The following is a 24088-nucleotide window of genomic DNA, read 5'->3' on the forward strand; positions in this document are numbered from 1 at the left end:
TCCAAAGTGGGATATAAATAAAATCCATACATTGCTTGATATAGTTTAATCATTTTAAGAATCCCTCCCCCTATATTTATTTTTCTTTGCAATTTATTTATTGAAGTAAGGAGTCATTTTTCTCCCCCTCTGCATTTGAAAAGAGAGGTAGTGAAGTTCCAGGTTACTGGGACCATTTGGAAATCATGATGAAATGCTCTACATTAAAAATATATGTAGCGTTGAGAGAGCTTTACTCCGTGTCTCTAATTAAGAGCTTCCTTTCATCGAGGTCCTCCTGGGCCACCCCGTGTGCAATTCGCCGTCTCCCAGACCCTCAGTCCTGCACACCTTCCTTCCTGCTTTTGTTTTTCCTCCCGAACACCTAGCGTTATCTTCCAGACTCTCAGGCCGATTCTGTTTTATCTGTGTGTTGTCTGCCTCCCTGGAATGTAAGCTCCAGGAAGGCGAGGGTTCTGTGTGTTTTGCTCTCTGCCGATCTCCAGCACCTGGGTAAATGAAGAGATGTTAAGGCAAGACAGAAGTGGGGTGGGGATGGCCGTGCAGACCCAGGGGAGAGTGACACAGGGTGGGAAGCATGTATCCCCCCATCCACTGGCATCAGAGAGCTCTGTCGATCTCTGGGAGAAGCTCGGAGGGTAAAGGTCTTTGGCCCATCACTCGGTGCTGGAGAAACTGCTCTGCAGATGCTGACCCAGTATCTTGAAGGCCCTTTCACTCCGTTGTAGGCTGAGACCCCCTCAACCAGAGGCCAGCGTGGCCGGGACTAACAGCAGAGCCTGTGCTGTTTGGGGAGGGAGGCCAGTCCCTGCAGACCACCGCCCATGGTGTGCGAAGGTGCTCCCAGCAAGGACGGTAGCCTTCAGCAGTTTATCTTGGTTCGGAACTGGTTGCCCTGGCTGGCTGGCAGTCAGGCTGGGGAGCCACGCGCGCTCTGGAATTCAGCAGAGAGGCCCGAGTGAGCCACCGCTGTGCTCTTAGCCAGCGGTGTGGCCTCAGCCAGGCCGCTTCGGGGTGCCTCAGTGCTCTTGCCTGGAGAGCAGAGATAGCACCCTTTCACCTCCGCAGGGTTGTTAAGAGCTTTTGTGGTTGTCGTGAGTTTTTTCTGCAGTCCAATGAGGTAGGGGTGCTAGCCCAGAGCCCCTCTTCAGGCTTCAGGAGAAGGCCGCGTTCTGGTTGCTCCGGGCTGGCAGCGGCTGAGGAGAAAGAGCCCTTACCTCTCCTCGGGGCCAGGGCAGTCCTGAGGAAGTGTGGCTGCGTCTTCGGCCCCCTCGCCTGCCTGGAGGCGGGGGAGAGGCGACGCACTGAGCTGAGTGGAGTTGACAGGGCCCCTGTCACCGTCCCTCCCTGCCTGAGGGCCTGGCAACCTCATCAGAGAGACTTGCGACTCTCGGCAGAACTGGGGACAGGAAGCGTGCCACACTGTGCTTACTGTGTTTTGAAGGCGTTTTAAGAGCATTTCTAGCTTTGGCTGGGAGTTTCTTGCCACACTGACAGGGGTGTGTCTTTGGAACAACTCCTCATTTGTGGAGCCTGTTCCTAGCCTGGATATGCGTGCTTTTCCCAAACCACGTGAGGCGTCCTGTGAAGGGAGTACAAGGCAGAACCAGGTTCCTCAACAACACCCCCCACCCCTGTCCTCCTGGCCCCCAGGGAACCACATTTGTGTCCCCACGGAGAGCAGCTCCTGCTGATAAGAGACCAGTAGATTTAGACTGCTTTCGGCTCTGTGAAATCTAGAAAGGAGCCCTGGCTTTTTTGTTCTTTTGTGTTTGCTTTATAGATTTGTTCCGTCCAGTACGACAGCCGCTTGCCATTGGTGGTATTTCAGTTTAAACTCAAATTATGGAAAATTAAATAAAAATTTAAATCCAGTTCCTCAGCCAAACCAGCCACATTTCAAGAGCTCAGTTGGCATGTGGGCCTAGCGGCTGCTGTGCTGCTCCATACAGGTCATGGAACCTCTCCATCACAGCTGAAAGTTCTAGGCCCAGAGGCTGACGAGTGTGGGGAGGAGACCTCAGAGCACCTTCGAGAAAGTTGAGAGGAAAACAATGAAAAGCGAAGCTATTACAGGTTTCATCTCATGCTCTTCTCATGGTGAAACACTTCTCCAAGTACATACTTAGGGGAGACTGGGGGTTCCCCATGCTGACGCCTTCCATGAGAAGGTTGTCCCCAGAGCGCTGTCCGTGACTCAGTCACTCATCACGTTTCAGCACGTTGTACAGCTGAAGGTGTCCACTGCGGTGGCCGAGGAACAGCCCCCTCCCACTGGACCCCATGCTCTGCTGGAGAACGGGAGATTAGAAACTCAGAGATTAGAAACTTCTGAGTCAGTGGCAAAGAAAGTTCTTGCTACTCTTGGTTTGCCACTTGTGGTTCTACTAAAAGAAGAAAAAGAAACCTTTGGATGAAACATGCTTTTCTAGAAGGTTGACTGTAAGCTTTTCTGTTCTATCTGTTGGGGTCTGAGCGGCAGAGACAGAGGGAGGCGCCCAGGGCATAAGTTTAGGGACTCACACTTAGGTACCAGCCTTGAACTTGCACAGACCCAGGACTGAGTGTCTCCTTAGAGTTTGCATCCTGGGTGCCTGGCTTGCCTCCCCCTAGTCCTGCCCAGGCTGGCCCCTGTGCCCATCCAGCGCTGCGTCTGGCAGTCTCCCCATGTGGTCGCAGGGCTTCTGGCCTCATCCGTGGCTCTTTGAGCACGAGCAGCCTCGTTCCACATCCACACATCTCCCATAGACAGACTCCCTCAGGTCCGAGCTGTGTATCTTTGCTCTTCAGGTACCCGACCCAGAGTGGAGGACAGATACGTGGCTAATAGTGGATCACTGAGTGGATCAGTCCACCAGGGGGCAACTCAATGAATTAAAGAGACAAGAACTCTCCTGACTTAGACTTTTCCATTAACAGTTCAGACAGCATCCCACCTTGGCACCTGCCAGGCTCCATGGCCTGGCACAGCTGAGGTCTCTGTGCACAGGGGGCTGAGGGTCCCCTCATCCACATACCTGTGGGTTGGGCACCGCTCCCCCCACCCACCCTTCCCTCATCCACATACCCGTGGGGTGGGCACTGCTCCCCCCACCCACCCTTCCCTGCGATTCTGTGACTTTGAGCATCAGGCTGAGTTACTGCACTGGAAAGCTCCATCTCTAAGCACGGTTCTCCTCTCCCTCCTCCACCGGCTCTCTCCGGAGCCCATGTCAGCCACGACCAGGCAGTCCTAGGAACAGAGCCCGTGTCAGCTGCGGCCAGACCATCCTAGGAACTTGTGGCGGTGGCTTGGGCAGGTACGGGGTGCAGAAGCAGTGGGTGTGCTCACGCTTCCCTTTCTCCCGCCCACAGAGCGTGCTGAAGAAGAGGGACCAAGTGCAAGCCGAGTATGAAGCCAAACTGGAAGCTGTGGCTCTGAGGAAGGAAGAGCGGCCCAAGGTCAGGGGAACCCCTGGGGCGGGCGGGCTGTGCCACCCCACAGCTGTGCCAGGTGAATTCATGTCCCTTGATCGGTATGACCAAAGTGACCAGTGCCAGCTGGGTGGGGTTGATGCTGTTCTTTTCCTCTTTTTGCTCCCTTTTATGTCCGATGTACATTGAGGGGTTGAGCTTTTTCTTACTGTTTCCTGGGTTGTTTTTTTTTTTTTGAGGTTTCCAGCTCCGCGATTCAGAGGCAGTTCCCATCTATGAAATGGGACTGAGGAGAAAGGAGGGCAGTCTAGATCAGTGTTCTCAAAACTGTAACCCACCCAAAAGCACAGAAGCCGAGAGGTACACTGTTAAAATGCTGTGTGCCCAGCCACCCTTTGCCTGTAGCTGCCGGTCCCGCTGACTAGCTCCAAGCCGCTCCTCTGATTTTCTGGAACACGGTGCAGCCTGCTGAGTCCACATCTCAGTCTCATTTAAAAGAATGACAAGGGATACTGTATTTAAAAATCTCACTCTTAACAATTTAGCTTCTAAATATAAGTACAGAAGTCACTTTTCCTGGCAAGGGATGGAAGGAGAGACAAGAAGTTCTGCCACTAGCCCAGCTTGGAAGCTGAAAATCCTGTGTTTAAAAGATGTCACTTAAATAGTTCTATCAGCTGTCCTACCTACTCAGCACCCAGTGCAAGCTTTCTCAGAAACTGGTCTTTTGGTAGCTGTTCAGCCCAATTTGGGATGATGCCTTACCACAGACAGGAACTAAAGGGTATGAGTAATAGGCCGAACTGGCTGCCTGCGGGTCACACCCACCTGGGAGCAGAGGAAGCTGCTGTTTCTGGCTCCCACGTTCCACCCAGCTAAGCTGTGGGGCTCGGGCCTCGTGCTGTGCCCTTTGTGCCGGCCTGGGTGAAATCTTGGGTGTTGAAATCTTCCTGCTGCTGTTGCCCTCACTTCCCTGGAGCATCACTCGCTCACCCATCTGACTCATTCTCTTGGCCACAAGAGTTCTTCCAAGAGGGGGAAGGGTTTCTTTCCAATCTGGAGGTTCCAAACATTCCCACACCCTAAGCACAGCGTCGAGGGGGGTGGGAGGAGGGCGCAGTGTCTGTCTTCCCTCTGTTTTGTGGGATTCTGAACCACTCCAAAGTGAACTTGCTTCTCGTATAGCAATGGTGATATTTAACAAAGCAGGTAAGTGTAATCAACAGTGGGGTCAGCTGAAATTGTGTCTCCAGTTTGGGGTCTGGGGCAGCCGCTGCTTTGGTGGACCGTGGAGGGCTTGGTTGGCGGCCTGTTCAATCAACCACCGCTTGGTAGATGGAGCCCAGGCTTGGAATCAGATGGCCCTGGGTTTGAATCCCCACTCTGTCCCCAGCCTCTGTGGGATTCATCCATGTGATTGCTGTGAAGATGGGAGAATCAGTCGAGTGTCTGATGCAATAACAGATGCTGTGCTGGTGGGTCCTCTATTGTCCAGACTGGTTCCGCATTGCCTCTAGTAGGAGTGCTGAACGAGAGCTTCGTTTTCTAGGTTTGTTGGCCACTTTTTTTTTTAATTACTAATTTTTTTTTTTTCTGAGTGCAGTGTTGGGGGCAATGTTTCCTTGTGTCCCAAAGTGTCCCCTGCGTTCCCACGCCTCCCAGATGTCTATAGCAACAGAGAGACAGCTGCTGTGGGAAATTGAGTAGCTTAAGGTTTGGCTGTGTTCTGTTTAGTGTCTTATGTTTGAGCTTCACTTTCCAGAGCTGCTGTTGGTGAGAAAAGAGCCAGGCTTTCAGGAAGTGGGTCAGGGCTGATGTTCCCCCAGGACTCAACAGGCTCTACTGTTGGTAACTGTCGTGGAAACAAGACTGCTCACAGGTCCATCCCAGGGCTGCAGGCAAGGAAAGGACTCCCACCCGAAGACGGGAGGTTCTCACAGGGAGGTTGGGGTCTGGGCTGGAAAACAGAAGATCTGCGGGAGTCTGGGGGCTGACTTCCTTTTGAGTCTTGAAAGGTTGCTCTGAAGAGTGAGGCAAAGTTGATTTTATGTGAAGCCAAGGAGAGGTGTTGAAAACTGACCACTTCTTTGTAACCCAGCAGAAGGGGTTGGCCTCTTGGGTCTCAGTGTCCCTCACTGGGATTTCACAGGGGAGTGGATGCCTTTGGACAGAGGGCTGAGCCCTATGACTCCGTCTGTTGGCCAGGTGGATGGGGAGCCCGGTGGCTGCAGCTTCTTGGCATGTGCTGTGCTGGAGGCAGGCAGTAATGAGACCTCTGGAACGGAGGGAAAATGTTTGTATTGTAAAATTTAAAGATTGCTGTGGTTTTAGGTGAAGGAAAGTCCACAGACCCTGAGGTGGTTTATTCTCAGGCAAGTGGAGCTTTGATTGTGCAGACTCGGCTTCCTTATTTTAATTTTGATTTTAATTTGGAGAAATGAAAGGCTCTGAGTAGGGAGGGAGCTGGCTGCTTTTTGCTGCCTCTGTCAGGACCACGGACTTAGGGAAATCTGAGAATTTGCCCTTCCTTAGAAGCTATCAAAGGGATGCTGTCAAAGCTATTAGTGGAAACAGAGGGGGCCCAAGGAATTGCATTTAAAACTGGTCAGCAAGCATGCACACTCTAATGTGAACTCCTGTGAGGGCAAACCCCTGGGGACCAGGCACATTGTATTCTGTGTTTGATTCTCTACAAATGCTTATATAGTCACATGTTGATTCAAAAAATTTAAAAAGGGATGCCAAGAGAGAATGTTTTATGAAAGGTTAAAAGAAAAAGAGGGGCTGTTTCGGGCCCCGACCCACTGAAGCCTGGTACTGGATTCTTCCAGAGGCTGTTGGAAGTGGGTAGCACCATCGTGGGTGGAGGCGTGTGGTGCGACTGAGGTGGATGGAGCAGAAGGCTAAATGTGCGCTTCTCAGGGTGAGCAAGGGTGAGGAGGGGAGGGAGCACTCGAGGCCACTTGGGCGAGCCTCTCAAAGGCGATGGACCTTTACAAATTCTTAGAACCACCAGAATGGTGAACATTTTGGAATGAAGGGGATGTGGCAGTGGGTAGCAAGAACTCCAGTTCTGAAATCGCAGCTAGAGACAGGGGGACTTCTGAATATGGAGCTTCCGTAGGCCTGAGAGTTCTGCAGGAGTATCTGCTGTTTCCAGATACTTCTGGTGAGTGAGGAGAGGCGTGCCTGATGACTCCCAGTTCTCTCCACGGGAGCCGTGACCTCAGCCTGGTTTAGGAAGCCAGAGTAACCTACCACAGCAGGGCAGGGCTCTGGCACCTCCGTTGTTTAATTCCAACAACAGCCTTCTATCGGTGCGGTTCCCACCTTACAGATGAGCATCCAGGGCTCAGGGGACCTGTGTGACCCTCCCACGAAAACTCAGACGTGGTGGAGCTGGAATTGGACCCCCGATATGTCTGGTTCCCAAGCTGGAGCCCTTTATCCCCACTGCGAGGGCTTGCAGCAACCTTTGCTTCATTGAGGGGGAGACTTCCTGCTTTTGGAAGATGTGTGGCTGATGCTGGAGGGACTGGCGGGGAGAACCTGGGCCTGCCCATCCATTCAGCCATCACGCACGCGAGCCCAGGGCTCCTCTCTCCTCAGTGTCCGCTTTCCACACATCTTGGGTGCTCACTTTTCCCTCCTCACCAGCCATTCTCTGAAGTTTGCATCTTTTTTTCTATTTTTTTTTTTTAAGCATTCTTACTGAATATTTGCCAAATTCAGTAGCCTCTTCTCAAACTTGACCCTGCCTCAGTGTTTTCTCAACTTGTCTTCCATCTCACAGGTCACATAGAAAATGAAAATATTTGTATGAAACATTGGGATTGAAGACCAGATTGCTTGAAACTGGAGGTGGCCAGCTCTGACTTCCTCGGGGGCTGGGGGGACCAGCATTGCTGTTGTTCACATGGCACCAGTTAGGAAGCTCTGCCCGTTTTTCAGTTAGCAGCATGTGACTGAGAAGACACCTGTCTCAAACTGACTCTGTCCTTGGTCCTGGCACCTGTCCCCCAGCAGCCACGAGTCCCCTCTCCCCTGCCATTACTGGGGTCATGTCTGCCTTATGTAATCTTTGAGGACTTTATTAACCTACTGTCATCATGGGAACAGATAATATGATGTCTCCAGCCTACCTCTGAGAAGAACACTTAGAGATTTATATGTAGGGCCGAGCAATGCCTGTTTCATGGAAAGAGCTTGGTGATATGTTTCTCAGTGAATGCTGCGTGGACTCACATTCCCTCTCTGCTCTCTAACACAGATATATGCTTTATCTGATCCTGTGTTACCCTTCCCCCTCCACTCCATAACTCATATCCTGTAATGGAACTTCTCATGAGAGTTAGGGGAACCAATATGGAGAATGCAGCCTTGTCCTCTCTTTAGAAATTTTGGTCTCACGAGGTCTTATCTGGGGCTTCCCAGGTGGCTCAGTGGTGAAGAACCTGCCAGTGCAGGAGGCAGGGGAGACGCAGGTTTGATCCCTGGGTTGGGACGATTCCCTAGGGAAGGAAATAGCAACCCTCTCCAGTATTCTTGCCAGGATAATCCCATAAACAGAATACAATCCACGGAGTCATGAAAGAGTTGTACCTGACTTAGCAACTAAATAACAGTGAAGTCTTATCTGGAGACTTTTTTGTCCTTCTTGGTAGGTTGTGAACAGCAGCACCCAACCATTAGCATTAGATATTTCCATCTGTAACCCCTCCAGACAATACCTCTAAGAGTACCTCAGTCAAAAAATCAAAACTCTGAGATAAGAGGGAATGCTGGTTGTTGCTCATGGGTAAATTGAGACATCATCCAGAAAGAAACAAAAATGAGAGGAACACAAGCCCCAGTGGCCCTCCTCTCCATAAAGTTGGGCAATTCAGTAGCTGGTTACTTCAGAGTACAGCTCACCTCTTAACACAAGGTTGCTGTTATTCCCTTCTTTTTAGCTCGCACTCCCCCCGCCGCCTCCATCCTTGTGCTTCTGTGGCTCTGCTCTCTCTGACTTGTTTCGTGCTTCTGTGTCCAGGCTTCTTAATAACTTTTGCCAGCTCCTCGAGTAACCCTGCGCATGTGGGTCCTTCCATGAGTTCTGTTCTCTGCCAGCTGGGGTTCTCGCTCTGTCTGTATCTTCAGCGGTCTGTGGCCTGTGAGCCATTCCTGAGGTGACTCCAGGGGTTGTCTCACCTCTCGTCACTTGTCTGTCCCCTGGAGTCACAGGTCCCCACTTCCACCATCTTTTTTTTAATACTTGTTTGGCTGGGTCTTAGTTGTAGCACGCAGGATCTCTGCCAGGTCATGTGGGATGCTTTCTTGCAGTACACGGGCTCTCTAGTTGTGGGGTGCAGGCTTAGTTGCTCCTCGGCATGTAGGATCTTAGTTCCTGGACCAGGGGTTGAACCCATGTCCTGCGTTGCAAGGTGAACTCCCCAGTGTAACACTGGGGAAGTCCCTCCATCTTCTGCTAGGTGTCGCCTCAGTGGTATCCTCCCCTCTCCCGCATCCACGTTGTCCTCAGTCTCCAGCTCCTCCTCACAGTGTGTGAGTCACAGGCTCCGAGTGAAGTGAAAGCACGTGAACCATCTCCCCTCCATGTCCAGCCATGTTTGTTTTCTTTCCGCCTCGACTCTGGGAGACTTGAGACAAGATCTGCCTGCTGAGACCTAAGCACTTTCATGTCCCCTCTGTGCCCCGTGTGGAGTATGTTGGGAGAATGATAAGCTAAAAACATTTCCCACACTGAGGCTCGGGCAGCCATACAGTCCAGAGCTTCCATCCCCAGACCAGACCCAGGAATCTTTCCTAGGCGAGCGCTCCCTGGATTCGGAGCGCCTGCCCGCCTCTTCTCACTGTGTCTGGGAAGTCTTCCTTTCAGAGCTTGGCTTTCCTGCTTGCTGCCGCAGTTTTGTTAAGCAAACAGGATGTTGTTTCTGGACACTTTTCCCCAGATACTATAGTTAGCAGTGGTCGCAAGAGGAATAAGGGAAGTGGACTGTGCCTCCCCGGAGGGCGGGGAGGCCAGGCCTGGTTTGCTGGGTGGAGGCTGGTTCCCAGGATGTTTGCCAGGGATGCTCTGCAGACTTTGCAGACGCAAAGTCAGGCAGTATTGTTTTTACTTCAGTTTCCCCCAAGGTGGCCAACAGTAACAGGTGAATCAGCAGGGAAAAGCAAAAGTGACTTCAGTTCTGGCATCAGAAGATAAAAATCGAGTCCTTTTTAAAATTTCCTCCAGTAATATAAGTGCTTTAGAGGACACTCACCCTGGCCCTTAAAAGTTCCTCACTTGTTTTGTTTTGTTTTGCTGAGTAACTTGCAGGATCTTAGTTCCCCAATCAGGAATTGAATCTGAGCCCACAGCAGTGAAAGCACGGACTATCAGTGCCCTAATCACTGGACCATCAGGGAATCCCCCAAATTTCTTTTCTTTTCAGTTGCCTAGGATACCTTTCTATATCTTCTTCTCTCACTCATCCTCGTCTCTCCCAGGATAGTTTCCATGCCAGGCAACACTTGAATTCCCTCGCCTGGGTGGCTTCCCTTTCCCTGCTCTTGTATACTTCAGCCATGGCCAAGTGCCCTCAGCACTTTGGAGACCCTGAAGGAGTCAACTTCCCCAGGCTTGGGCTTGTTTCTGGGCTCCTTGCCCATAATGTCTGGGTATAAAACCTCCCTGGTTGGTAGAGATTGACCTTGATGGTTACATTTGGGATCAGAGGCCTCAGCACACAAAATGTACAAGGCCTCACTTGTTTTGGGAAAGCATTTGGTAGGTGACTGTGTGACCCAGCTTTGGGCAGATTGCCTCCCTGCCCCGAACCCCCTGGCCACCATCAAAGTCCAGTGGAGCCTCTTGAGTTAGGAGAGAAGCCAGCCAGCTTTATGTTTTGGGTAGGGTTACCATTTCCCATTACCTTCTTATAATATTGGGTGTTTTCCTTCCAACTATACTGGAACTATACTATACAGCAATCTATACCGAACAATATTGGGTGTAGAGTGGGTGAAACTCACCAAAGCAAAGTGAAAGTTGTGAAATTCAGGCAACCTAGTTCTATTTTGAGAAAGTCTTCCTAACTTCCTTAAGGAAAACTACAACTAGCCTGCTGTATATTTCTTCTTTGAATTTCATGGTTTATGGCATGCATAAACAACTTGCCTTCCATTTTCCCCAGAATTACCCAGTTTTGACTCTTTATTTTTGATTATCTGCTATCTGAGAGTGCATGGATAAGTCTCCAGCTGATTTTTAAAGTGGGCAATTGTCTTCTTATTGCAGTGAATTATCTGGCTAATGGGAAACGTCACGGGTAATGGGACAGTTCATATGATGTGAAAACACTGATTTTCTTCTTTCAGTATGGGGCATGGGAGAATAGCAAGGCAGTGCCAAACACTCACAAAGCCTACATACACTTTCACTTATAGATGGGTAACTCCTAAAAGGAACAAAAGACAGATGACTCTGAATCACAGTGTTTCTTCTTCCTGTTTGTAAACAGGCAGGTGTTTCCCCCATGAGTCACTGTTTAACTTGGATGGGTTTGAAAATTTGGGTCAGGGATGGCACTTTTCAGAATTCCTTCTTTCGCTTGGAAACCCAAGGCTATGCCTGCACCCCCAGAGGAGGGAATGTGTTCGTGGCATTATAAGGCAGTAATCTGGCCTCTCACAAACATGAACCCGGGGCATGAGGTCCTTGTTATACATACAGAGCTCTCATGTACGCATTCCCCTCCCAGGTCCCAGCAGATGTGGAGAAGTGTCAGGATCGGATGGAGTGTTTCAACGCTGATCTGAAAGCCGACATGGAGAGGTGGCAGAACAACAAGAGACAGGACTTTCGGCAGCTGCTCATGGGAATGGCCGACAAGAACATCCAGTATTACGAGAAGGTAATGAGCTGATGATGAGACGACAGTCCTCCCCTTAATAGCCAGAGCCTCTGGTCAGGGCCTGCCAGAAGTCCGGAAGGATCCTGCCAGGCCCATCTCCTTCCCTTAGTTTACGTGTTTAGTCTTGCTGAACCCCGTGTGCCCTCGCCCTGCCTCTGCTAGATGTGGTGCTGGGTTTGGAACCGGGGGCCCCCTCAGGTGCCCACAGGGGTTTCACTTGCACACCCTGCTGATGCAACTGGTTTTACCCTCCAAGCCTTCTAGTTCTTCTAGCAGCTGCTTGCCAGTCAGGCCTGTAGCACATGGAGGCCCCCAGTTGATGGAGGCTCTGGGGCCCTGTCAGGCTGTTCTGGTTCTGCACCCAAGGGTTCTTTGCATCTTTTCTTCCATGGATCCCTTTGGTCATCTGGTGAAGACACTCCTTATTAGAACACTATTTGTTTTTTAAAATAGACTTTAAAATACTGTTTTTAAATACCTAATACAAAAGGATATAGGATTACAAAGGAAAACTATTAGCACTGAAAAACAATTTTTTTTCACGAGTCCCTTGATCTGTGGACTTCATGTTAAGCACCCCCAACACACACACACAGGCTTGACTGTCATCAAGCTGCAGCTGAATATCCCCAGTCAAGGTTTGCCCCTAGCACATCCAACTCTAGAGCATGGTTGCTAATGAATCCTAATATTTCTTAAAAGCTTAATGAAGATGAAGAATGGCCCAGTCGTCATTCAACAAGTAACCTGTAGACTTGAAATCAAGCTGGACAACCATTAACTCAGCTACTCCCACCACAATTCTAGAAACATGTCCTCGGCCCAAACTGGAGGAATCCGTCTCCTTCAAAAACATCGATGCTCTGGCTGCTGTGCAGAGGCAGTGTGTCTGTGTCTTAGTTTGGAGGAGGGTTAAGGGAAAAAGTCATGGAATGGCCCTTGCCTGCCAGGTCTAGGATGGACTGCTTCAGGGAGGGGGAGGGGCCGTCCTCCTTTCCTCGGTACCTTTCTTCTGGACGCTCACTGTGTGTCTGAGTTGACGTTGGGCTGGATGCTTTGCATATGTCAGCTTGCTAAATTTAAACTTAACCTTGACCATAACACTGTGACGTGGGTTTTAGAGGCCCTCAATTTAAAGCTGAAGACGTGGAAGCTCAGTAAGGTTTTAAAACTCTGCCCAAGGTCACACAACTTGTGAATGACTGAACTAGGGTCAGAGTTGGCTCCACTGGGTCCACAGGTCTGAGGATTCCCACGCACTATCAGTGAGGGGGACAGTCCTGCCTGCCCACAGGTGGAAAGATCATTCCGGGTGCTGCCAAGGCTTCATTCCTCTGCTGACTGGGCCATTAGGCGGGGTGCCTCTCTCTGCCTTTGTTTCTTCATCTCTAAAATGGGAGTGATCCTTCTCCACTGAATGATGGTGAAGAAACACTGAAATGATGCCAGAGCACCTAGAATGTGCCTGGCGTGTGGTTGATGCGCAGTGAATGGGGCTTCCATCCCTCCCTCCCTCCCACCCTCACTGTCCCCCACCTTCCCACTGCACCAGGGCCGACTCAGCTGATGTCCCCTCCTCTTCTTGGTGATTAATTCCAGTGTTCCCAGGGCCCAGATCTCAAACCCAGGGCCTTTATCTGTGTCCTCCTACTATACCGCAAACAGGGCCCCTGCCCTGGGGCCTCGTCTTGGCAGATGCTTTCTGTGTACTATCTGTGTACCTGGTTCCTTGTACACATCAATACACAGAGCAGCCGGACTCCTGCCATTCAGTTCAGTTCAGTCGCTCAGTCGCGTCTGACTCTTTGCGACCCCATGAATCGCAGCACGCCAGGCCTCCCTGTCCATCACCAACTCCCAGAGTTCACTCAAACTCATGTCCATTGAGTTGGTGATGCCATCTCCTCCTCTGTCGTCCCCTTCTCTTCCTGCCCCCAATCCCTCCCAACATCAGAGTATTTTCCAATGAGTCAACTCTTTGCATGAGGTGGCCAGAGTATTGGAGTTTCAGCTTTAGCCATCAGTCCTTCCAATAAGGTCCCCTTGTCTAGTGGTAAGTGAAAGGAAAAGTCACGTCCTACTCTTGGCAACCCTATGGACCATACAGTCCATGGACTTCTCTAGGCAGGAATACTGGAGTGGGTAGCCTTTCCTTTCTCCAGGGGATCTTCCCAACCCAGGAATCAAACCCAGGTCTCCCACATTGCAAGCGGATTCTTTACCAGCTGAGCCACAAGGGAAGCCCAAGAATACTCAAGTGGGTAGCCTATCCCTTCTCCAGCGGATCTTCCCGACCCAGGAATTGAACTGGGGTCTCCTGCATTGTAGGCAGATTCTTTACCAATTGAGCTATCAGGAAAGCCCCTGTCTAGTGGAGGAGACACGTTAATTCAAGAATACCACCTCTTCAGAGAGATGCAGGCCCTCCAGGAAAAGAACAGAAAGCTGGGAGAAAAGTTGAGGGGGGCATCATTCAGATCAGGATGGAAGGGGCAAGCAGAGTGGGCAGGAAAGGCCAGTCTGAGGACACAACTTTTAACCTGAGTCTCAGAGACAAAGAACAAGTATTCCAGGCAAAGGGAGCAACATATGTAAGGGTCCTGGGGTGGGAAAAAGCTTGAGCATCTGGCCAGTATTTCACTTGGTAAAGAAAGCTCATATTTAGTTGGTTCATTTGTATTGTTTGAATTTTTTTGCAGTGAAAATGTTTCCATGTAATAGTTGTATAATAAAATATATTTTTAAAATGCTAAAAAGGGAAGAAAGCAAGCAGGCAAGCTGGTATGGCCTTGGTCCCCATCACTGACATAGAACCTTCCAAATGAGAGATGATGGCAGAGGTAGAGAGCGGGACCCAGGATGCCACGGACCCCGCTCTGGGTCTCTCTCTGACAGCAAGTTCCTTGAGGCTCCCCAGGCCTCCTTCTGTAGGGTAGGGTCTGAGTCCAGCTTCTCCAGCTTCAGAGTCACCAAGGAAGGAAGCGGTGAGCCATCCACCACTCCTTCCCCCGGCTTGACTTGGGATGTGTGTCTTCTTGGAGATGTGTGTCTCCTCCTCCCCAGTGACTCAGCACAAAGTCCTGCTTCACCGCGGTGCTGCCTCTCAGGAAGGCCTTGTGTAGTTCTCCACCTCAGATGCGAGGTGGCTGAACGAGAGCACCCCAAGTCACACGTCTGGCCCATTCCAAGATGGTTTCTACCTCCCACCCACGCGTGGAGCAGTGTCTCCACCCCAGATAGGAAGCTGGGGCCTCACCAAGGGTTTGCAGCCTGCCTCTCTCTTCTGCTTTTGAAAGGGAGGGGATTTCTTTCAGTGAGTACCTTTCCACTCACTGGGATGAGCTTTACAGATAGTTCATTTAGGCTTCGTAGAGACATTGCTGTCTCTCACAGAGATGGGGGAGGAGGATGTACTCAAAACAAGCACCCGTTGCCTCCCTTCTTTCTACTAGCTCTGAATAACCCGTGTAGGGCGTCATTAGACAAAGGTGACCCTGCAGGATTGACTGTGGGAGGGTAGCTCACAGCTGACCCTGAGATCTGCATCTCCACGCTGATGCGCTGTGTGTGTGATGTCATTCCAGTGCCTCATGGCGTGGGAGTCGATCATCCCGCTACTGCAGGAGAAGCAAGAGGCCAAGTAAGCTCCTTCTCGGACCGAGACTCTCCTACCTGCGCAGGGCCTGGCCGCCGCCCCGGAACGTCCCTGCGGTGCCAGACACGCGGCAGCGAGAAAACAGCCGCAGCAGCATCTCTCCTCGGTGTCCTCCTTCCCCTCCCCCTCCCCCGCCTCTGTCTGACAGTTGCTTTCCATGAGTATTTATTCCTTGGTGGAGTCCGTAAAGGGCTGTCGTCATCTCTCGGCGGAAGAAGCGTGCCTCCGTGGTGTGAAGGAACCTGCTCGGTGGGACACTATGAAGATTTGAAACTGGGGCACATCAGCCCTCAGCTGACGTTCTGACATCTCTTTACAGTCCCCCCTCTGGGGCCAGCAGAGTTGCCTGCTGAGGAGGAGAGCCGGGTCCTGCTCCGCAAGGCCGTGGGGAAGGCATGAGCAGGAGGCGGCGCTTGCTTTCTGTGGACGCCCGGCCGCTCTGACATTGGCCTCCACGGGCCTTGACTCATCTCGGCCTGGAAGGTGGTGTCGGCGCCTCCAGGAAGAGCCCTTAATGTACAGTGGTCTGTGTGGCTCTGAGTGTGGCCTGCTGCCTGCCCGTCACGAGTGACACCTGTGTTACGGTTTCCGGTTCGTGTGGGACCGCTTAAATCGGTGTCTTGGTGCATCCACGCTAGAGCCAGCCAGCCAGCGTCCTTGTCCTTATGCCGATGCCTTGAGAAGTGGAGGGAGCAGTGTTCCCCAAACTCGTTTTCTGACACTAAAATGTAGTAGGTTGGGAACTGTTTTACGTAAAATGAAAAAAAAAGGGTGCATTTTTCTCTGTGACGTTCTTCACCGTTCTTTTGGTTGTTAAATGGCATCAGGGTAGAGAGACAGGCCTGAGAGGGGTCATCTGTTGTCTTGAAGTCGGAATAACTCTGAGTTGTTGAGAGTTGCTGAGGTCAGCGGGCGTATACCAAGCCCCACCTCCCGTGTCCACTTTGTGCAATTTGCCTTTACCTCACCAAAAATTGCTAGTTTAGTGTTTCCTCCTCTGTCCACTGAACGTTTGGGCAAGCTCTGGGGGAGAGGCTGGTGTGTTCTTAGGATACAGTGAAGGTTTGTAAACTCTAGTGTGAATGAATGCTCCACATGAAGTGCTTTAACTTTGCTGTTTCCTAGTCAGAAAGAAGAGCCCGCATCCAGATGGGCCTCGAAGATGACATGTGTGACGGCAAACTCTTTGCTTCTAGTTAAGCTCACATCTCCTCCTGGCTCATTTGAAGCCTTCATTTCAGATTCTTAACAGGTTTCCTTTTCCAGTGTGTCAACACAAAATAGACAAAAAGGATCTCTTCCTCCAGCTTATTATCTTTCCCCTCTTGAAGTGAAACTACCTATGTCATGTTTGTGTTCTTTCGTCTGTGGCTCATCTCTTTAAAATTACAAATCTGAGCCTCAAATAAGCGGTAGTATTATTTTGTTTGTTTGTTTGTTTTTTTAATGAAACAGCTGTGCTGAGACCCTGCTGTGTTTGCAAGTGAACCTGCAAATACTGGTCAGCATGCAACCTCCTGAGATCACTGCATCCTGCTTCCAGCTGCAGAGTTGATCTTGGGGTAGCCATGGCTGTGATGCTGGTGGGGCAGCCATTGGACAGCCCAGAAGAGTTTGGTTTTGTTTTCATCATGTTTGAAAAAGTCATGGTTTAAGGGATAATTCGTGTGTCAGTTGGTACTTTCGTGCACTATTAGACCCCGTTCATGCCATTTTAAAATCCTCTGATGTGAATCTTCCATTTGGTACAATTAGAGATGATTCAGTGGAGAAAAAGGGTAAGAAGAGTTCACTGATCCCCGAGTGGTGAGTCAGTGTTGCATTCTACCTCTAAACCATCCTGTTGGTGTGGCTGTGGTGGTGCGGGTCCAGCCTGACAGCTTGCTGGTAGAATCGGGGCATGTATCTGATAGTGGATTGATGGCCTTCTGTGGATATTTGGCAGAAGACACTAGACTGTCCCAGAGGTGAACAAACGTGCGAAGTCTTGCCTGGTGGAACGTATGCTTTAAAAATGTCTGGCATGACGAATGCTTGGGAAGAGCCATGGAAGGAGTTACAGGAAGATGAGACTCTAGTCTGCTGCTACTGGCCAGAGCCCAGGGACGTTCCCGTGGGAGGTCAGTTGGGCAAGAAGGCAGCCCTTCAGAAGAAACCCATCAGGTTCCTTGCTGGGACGTATGGAGATAAGTGGGGTACACAGTCATCCTCTTACATGATTGGAGGCAGAAGACTGGTTCTGAAGCATTTCAGGCATCTTGGGCTTCTGTCTTTCTCTGTTTGTGTGGTCCCTCAGTGAAGTGCCTGTACTTTTAAGCCTCCAGGGAGAACTGGAATGAGGCAAACCAACTTCCAGCATGCCACTGTTAGCAGAGCTTGGAGGACCAGGGTACCTTGCAGCCTTCCTTGGAGGAGTGGTTGTTCCAGAAAATGAACCTTTGTCCCTTATTTCTGGCTGGCGTTTGATGAGGTGAGGAGGCTGGCCCAGAAGGCAAGGGATAGTAGGCAGTGGTGGAGGCTCTCCAGCCCTTTGCATCCCCAAGGGCCCCACCATGGAAGGTCCGCAGCCCCAAGCATTCACCTCTTTATCTGCATCATCACAAAGGTGATTCCCCATGAGAAGCATAACCCAGAGACCTCTGTGCCAAAGACGGCCTCCTGGTTCGTCACCCCATCCTTCATGGCTCCACAAAGTCATGAATCACCAACTCCTCTCTTGTGTTTATTTTCTGGGAGAGGTTTGCTTCAGGCTGTGTCTTAACCTTAGACACATGTGGACAGGTTGAAACTTGAGTACATGGCCGTGGAGTGGAAAGTCATCCCTGTTGACTGTCCCTGGGCTGGGGAAGTGGAAGGTTCCATTCACCTGAGTTAGAAGTCCAGGCTAGGGCAGAAGAAAGAGCTTGTAGAAACTGAGCGATTTTAGAAATGCAGATGAGGTTGAAGAGAGCAGTGGTGATGTAGAGCATTTTAGGGACACTGCTCGTCCTTACCCCGTGCTGGATTGCCAAGAAGGCTGTCAGCTACTGTGCTCAAAGCAAAGAACCTGCTCCTGCTCAGGCCAGGTTCGGGGTTGGGTTTTATCCTTTATTAAGACTTAACAATGATTCCTCAGATAAGTGCGATTGTGGACGTGACTGGCTTGTATTTCACTGTGCTGCTCAGTGAACCCGCCACACACCTTTCTTTAGCTGAAATAACAAAACCCAGCACACCTCTAGGGATGGTGGTGAATGTAACCTAAGTATGTCTTCATGCCAAATTTCAGCCACACCCAGAGGGTGTCTTACGTGTTGTTGACTTGAATGTGTTTTCTCAGTCGCCATCCACAACGGGGGGGAATTAAAAGCCACACGTGGCCCTCATTGCTTGCGAGGCTGCCATTTGTGTTGGGACGCCGGGCAGTTCAGTCTAGAGAAGGGAACCTGCCATGTGGCTGTCTGCACGTGGACTTGCTTTTGGGACAGTATCAGCCCAAGAGGCACTCGGAGTTTGTATGACTTGGCCCTGCCATTGACAGCATTCGAGTTGCAGGCACTTGATTCTGTTTCAGCACTATTCACTGAGTCTCATGCGAGTCCTTCTCTGCCCTGTGTCCTGAGCAGATGAGAGTGAAGGGAGAGCAAAGTCTAGACTAGCCCATCTTCTGAGCAGAAACAGCGCTTTAGCGCAGTCAGGCTGGAGCCCATTTTCAAGCCATCCCGAGACCCAAACAGATGAGGCCAGTGTAGGTCTGTGTGTGGTCACGGTAGGGCACGCCAGTGCTGGTCCCTGCCCTCTCACTCATGGCCTGATGGTCTCATCATCAGGCTGGGATAACACAAAATTAGGTTGGGGTTTGCGTCTGCCTTCTCCCTTCCCAGAGTCCCCAAGGGGCCACCAGGTGGAGCACGCCCACGCACCCGCTCACTCACTGTGGTCTCTCTTCTTCCGATGGCGTTTCCCTCAGATTTGCCTGCCACCCTCTGGGCCAGACCTACAGATGGAGCTGGGTGTTTTGGAGTTGTTCACCTCCTTGCAGTTTTGAATTCAGTGAATTTAAGAAACCTTGATTTTTTCACCAGCCCACCCAGTAGGTGGCCAGCTTTTTAGGTTGAAGGTACCTGGTCTCCCCATGTTGCACAGATCAGAGCAGGCTCAAGGTTGTGTGTGTTAGAAAAGCTTTGGGGGAGGGGTGTTACAGGGGGTGTGACTGTTCTCTCGATCATATGAGTTTGAAATGTTCTCTGGGTATGACTGTCTATGCCTTTCTCTGTGGCCAAAAAAAAAAAAAATGTTATCCAGGTAGTTTTTACTACCATAGATAGCCTGTAAATAAGTGCTTGGAAAAAATAACTCTAACAAACCAGTAAGAGATTTGTTTCATTCATAAACATTGTGTATTTAGCACTTGAAAATCAACAAATCCAGACTTTTGGACATGCCACAGACTGTTAAATGCCTAACTGTACTTTTTGAGAATTTGTCAACACCTACTAATATGCCTTATTCTTCAACTACTGTTGTTTAGATTCTGGTTAGAAAAGAGTTTTTAGAGATGTAATCAGTTGTTGAGTTTAAACACTTGAGGCCTAACCTAGCCAGTCTTCATTCCTCTTAAAGAAACAAGCCAGAAAGTGAGGTTCATAATTAGGGCTGCCTTTTGGGAAGAGAAAGCTAAGTACTGCTATTGCCAAATGATATTTTTTGATAATGTCAGGAAATACAGGGACCACAAAACCTTTTTCGTTGTTGTTGTTTTCAAGTGTGAAAGACGCATTTCGTGCCTTTTGGCACATATTTTCTTGTACAGGATATTACGGTATCAGCATCGACAAATCACAGATACAAAGAACTCTATAGATGATGACATATTAATGGTTCACCCCGATTCTGAAGAAGAGCTTTTTAAAAGATACTGTGGGGACCTAGAGGCAGCATATTTTACATAGAAATTCTCCACAGGTTGAAATGCCAAAAAACAACGAACACGTGGTGTTGACTCACAGAATTTGGTCCTTTGTCACAGAGTTTTCACTGTTAATAAAAGCCAGTGATTGGGTATTGCACAGTGCACCTCTCCAGGCAGTGCAGCCCTCTCACCAGGTGATTCTGGGCTCCCTGGAGGCTGGGTGTGAGCAGGCAGCCCCTGCCAACACGGCTGTGTGACAGGCTGGCTCACACTCTCAGACCATCCCTCCAGTTGCAGGTGCTGCTGGAAGGAGGGAAGGGGAATCGCTTTTTCCCCAGTGGGGAAGTGAGGAGGAGATAGTACGCTGCAAGCAAAAACGTGACCCAGTGGGATAGAGTGAGGCCTGTGCCAGCTGGGCCCTTGTTGAATAACAAACCAGCATCTCCGAGCAGTCAGTGCCATTGCCCTGGGCACCCCCGCGGTTTGGTCCCGTCTTGTAGCGCCCTGTCCTCTGTCCCCGTGTGCCTGTTCCCTGATGTCTGTGTGTCGGGAATGTGTTCAGACATGAGGTACATCTGATATATTCCCATGAAATAAACTGCCAGCAAACTTTCTAACTTTTAACTGTTGGGGGCGGGGGGAGAAAAAAACCAAACCTTTTTGCTTAGGTCATGTCCAAATTATCAACTGTTTATTATTTGAGAAATCACTCTTTACATTTAAAATTTTAAAAGAAAATCCTTGAGGTATTGATGCAGTCCTCTGTGTAAATGTGTTCTCTTCTGTCCATGCTGGCATTAAGCCAAATCAAAAGCTGTGAAAAAAAAAAAATGTGCTTGAGAATGTGTGTTGTAGATGAAAGTGGTTTACAGATCAAAGTCTTTGTTTCATGAAGCTACCAAACTTTAAAAAGAATGTCACTTTTTTTTTTTTATTACGGAACCCAGAGATTATAAAAAAAAAAAAATTCTTGTTGCATTTTTGATGCTGGCATGAGATTTTTGTCCACTTTTTTTTCATATCTGTGTAAAAAAAAATTCTGTCCATTGTTTATTATGGGATTAGTATTACATTTCAAGGTAAAACAAATGAATTTGTATTGCTTGATAAAAACTATTAGCTTGTAAATTTTAAAAAGGTTTCTTTACCTCAATTAACTTAAAGTAATGGACCAATAAACCTATAAAAGATGCTTTCTTTACCTTGAGTCATGTTCCATTTGTACAGCTTTATAGTACAGAACAGGCATGACTCTTAATCCTATTTTCTCATTTTCTCTAAGGAGGTATCTGTTTATAGGCAAGAATCAGGATATGCAAAGCAACAGGAAAAAAATACCAACTGTTTTATTCTTCATTTCTTATCCTCAATTTACCCTTTCCTACATCTTACAAGATGGTACTGATCTGAGAAGATGAAGAAACCACCTACTGTCCATCTGTAACTGTGATTGGCAGGAAGGCTGGCAGCCGGCCTAGGTAACTACACGAAGGATTTCTTCCCACTTTATCCTGTAGCAAAGCACAGTGTCATATTCTGAGTCAGAGCCAGTCATTGCCTATTTTTTTTATTGCTATTTTTTAAAAAAATCTGTAAAGAAAGGAGAAATATCTGTGGTTCTTTAGCGCATCTGAGTGTGTTGTAAGTCAGAGACCACAATGCTCAGTTAAGCTTACCTAATGATGGCCATGCACTGGAGCTAGACTTCTGCTGGTGCTAAACTTGGCTTTTTGATAGTAGACATTAATATAAGACTTCAGTCACACAGAATGAGGCAGGAAGGTGTGGGGTAAGAGATTTGAGATCAAGTCCTAGCTTTTCCACTTACTAGCTATGTAGCTTTGGGCAAGTGCCATCTCTCTGAAATTCAGCATTATTATCTTTGAAATGAAGACATGCCTTTCCTGAAGGGTGGCTGATAGAAACTAGCAATAATGTCTACAAAGCGCCCACGTGTCTGCTGGGCCCTCCTTATGTCATAACCCTTATGGGAAGACTTATCCTATTACTTGTTCAAATCCAGCCAACTTAAATATCAGAGATGTTCCCATAAGAATCCTTCCTGTGTGCTTTACTGAAAATTTATGTATTGCCAGTTGAAAATTTTAAAGGGGGGATAGATCATTTTTTAAAACTGTCTTCCTTTTAAGAAGATTATGAAAATAGTATGCTGGAGGATTGTAGTCAGACTGAAGGTCTGGGGAAATAGAAGGGAGTGGATGATAAAACGGGAAGTGATAGGAAGGGGATGGATTTCAGTGGTGAGGCGAGGATGCCTTGGTGATCTCCAGCCTGGGAGCTGGGAGATGATGCCATTTACGGAAACAGGAAATCAATCAGCAGAAAAACATAAAAGATGGAGTAGGCTTAGATGATGGGGTAGGAGAAGAACTTGGTTTGGACTTACATTTGAGGAGACCCAGGAGGAGGTGTTGACTAGATTGTGGGAAAGAGCATTCTGGTAGACTAGATTACCTGGGAGGGGAACCAAGGGCAGGACTTTGGGGTCCTCAGGAATTAGGGATCCTGGGAGAGGTGGAGGGGGGCTTACGGAAAGTTCGAAAGAGAGAAAGATCTCCGTTGATTTGAATAGTGGTTCCTAAGCTTGACAACTTGTGAAAACACCAATTTGGGGGCCCCACCCCTAGAGTCTGATGGGTTAGGGTTAGGGTTGGTATGGTAATCTCTAGGTCTCAGATCAAATTAGAGAATTTGCTTTTCTAACAGGTTCCCATTGGATGTTGATGAAGCTGATCCAAGAACCACACTCAGAACTAATGGTTTATCACATCTGCTGGAAAGACCTGGAGAAAGACCTGGAAAGACCTGGTGACAGGTGGGGTTGAAAGAGAATCAATACTATGGTGTTGTGAGCCCAGCTTAGGTGAACACCCACAAGTTTATGGCAGGGTCAGTATGGACAAGTAAGGAAATTTTTCTAGATGTTGAGAGCAAGCTGGAATGGAGAAGCTAGTGATTAGATTCATTTAGGTTGGGGGACTGGTCAGGGGCTGGGGTGGAAGGCAAGGAGTCAAGAGGAATGAGCAAATTGATTAGAGTTTGCCTAGAGCGTGGCCTTGAACTCATTTTCCCCATCACACGTTCTCTGCTCCGGTTGCCTGTCTCAGCAAGGACCTGTGCCTCCCTTTTAGTTGCCGGAATCCCAAATCTGAATCATTCTTGCCTCCATCTGCCTCACTCTCTGCAGTTCATCCACTACCCACTCCTGCTGACCTCTAGCTTCTAAATATTCCCCCAAGTCTGTCTAACCTTTCACCATCCTCATAGCTTCTTACCTAGTATCAGCCCACCATCACCTTCACCTGGATTCCTCAGCAGGCCTCTCTGCTTGTCACTTTTCTGCAAGTCTTGCTCACTCCTTCCAAAGCCAGTTCCTTCTCAGTGCTGCCAAAGTCCTCTTTCTAATATACAGATGTAAGCATTCGACATTCTTGCCTAAAACCGTTCAACAGCTATCCTAATTACTCTAAAGAGAAACTGATTCTTCCTTTTTTAAAAAAAATTTTATTGAAGTATAGTTGATTTACAATGTTAATTTCTTCTGTACAGCAAAGTTACTCAATTATACACACATATATACTTTTTCATATTCTTTTCCATTATGATTTGTCACAGGATATTGAATATTGTTCCTTGTGTTATACAGGAGGACCTTGTTGTTATCCATCCTATATATATAATAGTTTGCTAAACCCAAACTCCCATTCCTTCCCTCTTCTACACCACCCCCGCCGCCCTGCCTTGGCAGCCTCAAGTGTCTTCTCTGTATCTATGGGTCTGTTTTTGTTTCATAGATATGTTGATTTGAGTTGTATTTTAGATTCCACTTTGTAAGTGATATCATGGTATTTGTCTTCCTCTTTCTGACTTTGCTTAGTATGATAATCTCTAGGTCTGTCCCTGTTGCTGCAAACGGCATTATTTCATTCTTGTTCATGGCTGATTAGCGTTCCATTGTATATATGTACCACTTCTTCATTCATCTGTCAATGGACATCTCAGGCTTTTCCTTGTCTTGGCTATTGTAAATAGTGCTATGAATCTTTTTGAGTTATAGTTTTGTCCGGGTATATGCCCAGGAGTGGGATTACAGAATCATATGGCGACTCTAGTTTCTGAGGAGCCTCCATACTGTTCTTTATAGTGGCTGTACCAGTGTACATTCCCAGAAACAGTGTAAGAGGGTTTCCACACCCTCTCCAGCATGTGTTA

At 48.8% G+C, this 24088-nt stretch overlaps 1 protein-coding gene across 2 annotated transcripts in view; it reads left to right on the top strand.

Annotated features, from left to right (window-relative positions):
- SNX30 (sorting nexin family member 30) overlaps positions 1-16300 on the top strand; it is a 255807-nt gene extending 239507 nt beyond the window's left edge. For both annotated transcript variants that reach the window (XM_052644584.1, XM_052644586.1), the window contains 3 exons: positions 3355-3441; positions 11157-11309; positions 14894-16300. In XM_052644584.1, the coding sequence (XP_052500544.1) occupies positions 3355-3441; positions 11157-11309; positions 14894-14953 (300 nt within the window). In that variant the 3' untranslated portion in view covers positions 14954-16300. The remainder of the gene's footprint in view (positions 1-3354; positions 3442-11156; positions 11310-14893) is intronic.
- Positions 16301-24088: the final 7788 nt, after the last annotated feature.

This window comes from Budorcas taxicolor, chromosome 8 (genome assembly GCF_023091745.1).
Source record: "Budorcas taxicolor isolate Tak-1 chromosome 8, Takin1.1, whole genome shotgun sequence".
NCBI lineage: Eukaryota > Metazoa > Chordata > Mammalia > Artiodactyla > Bovidae > Budorcas > Budorcas taxicolor.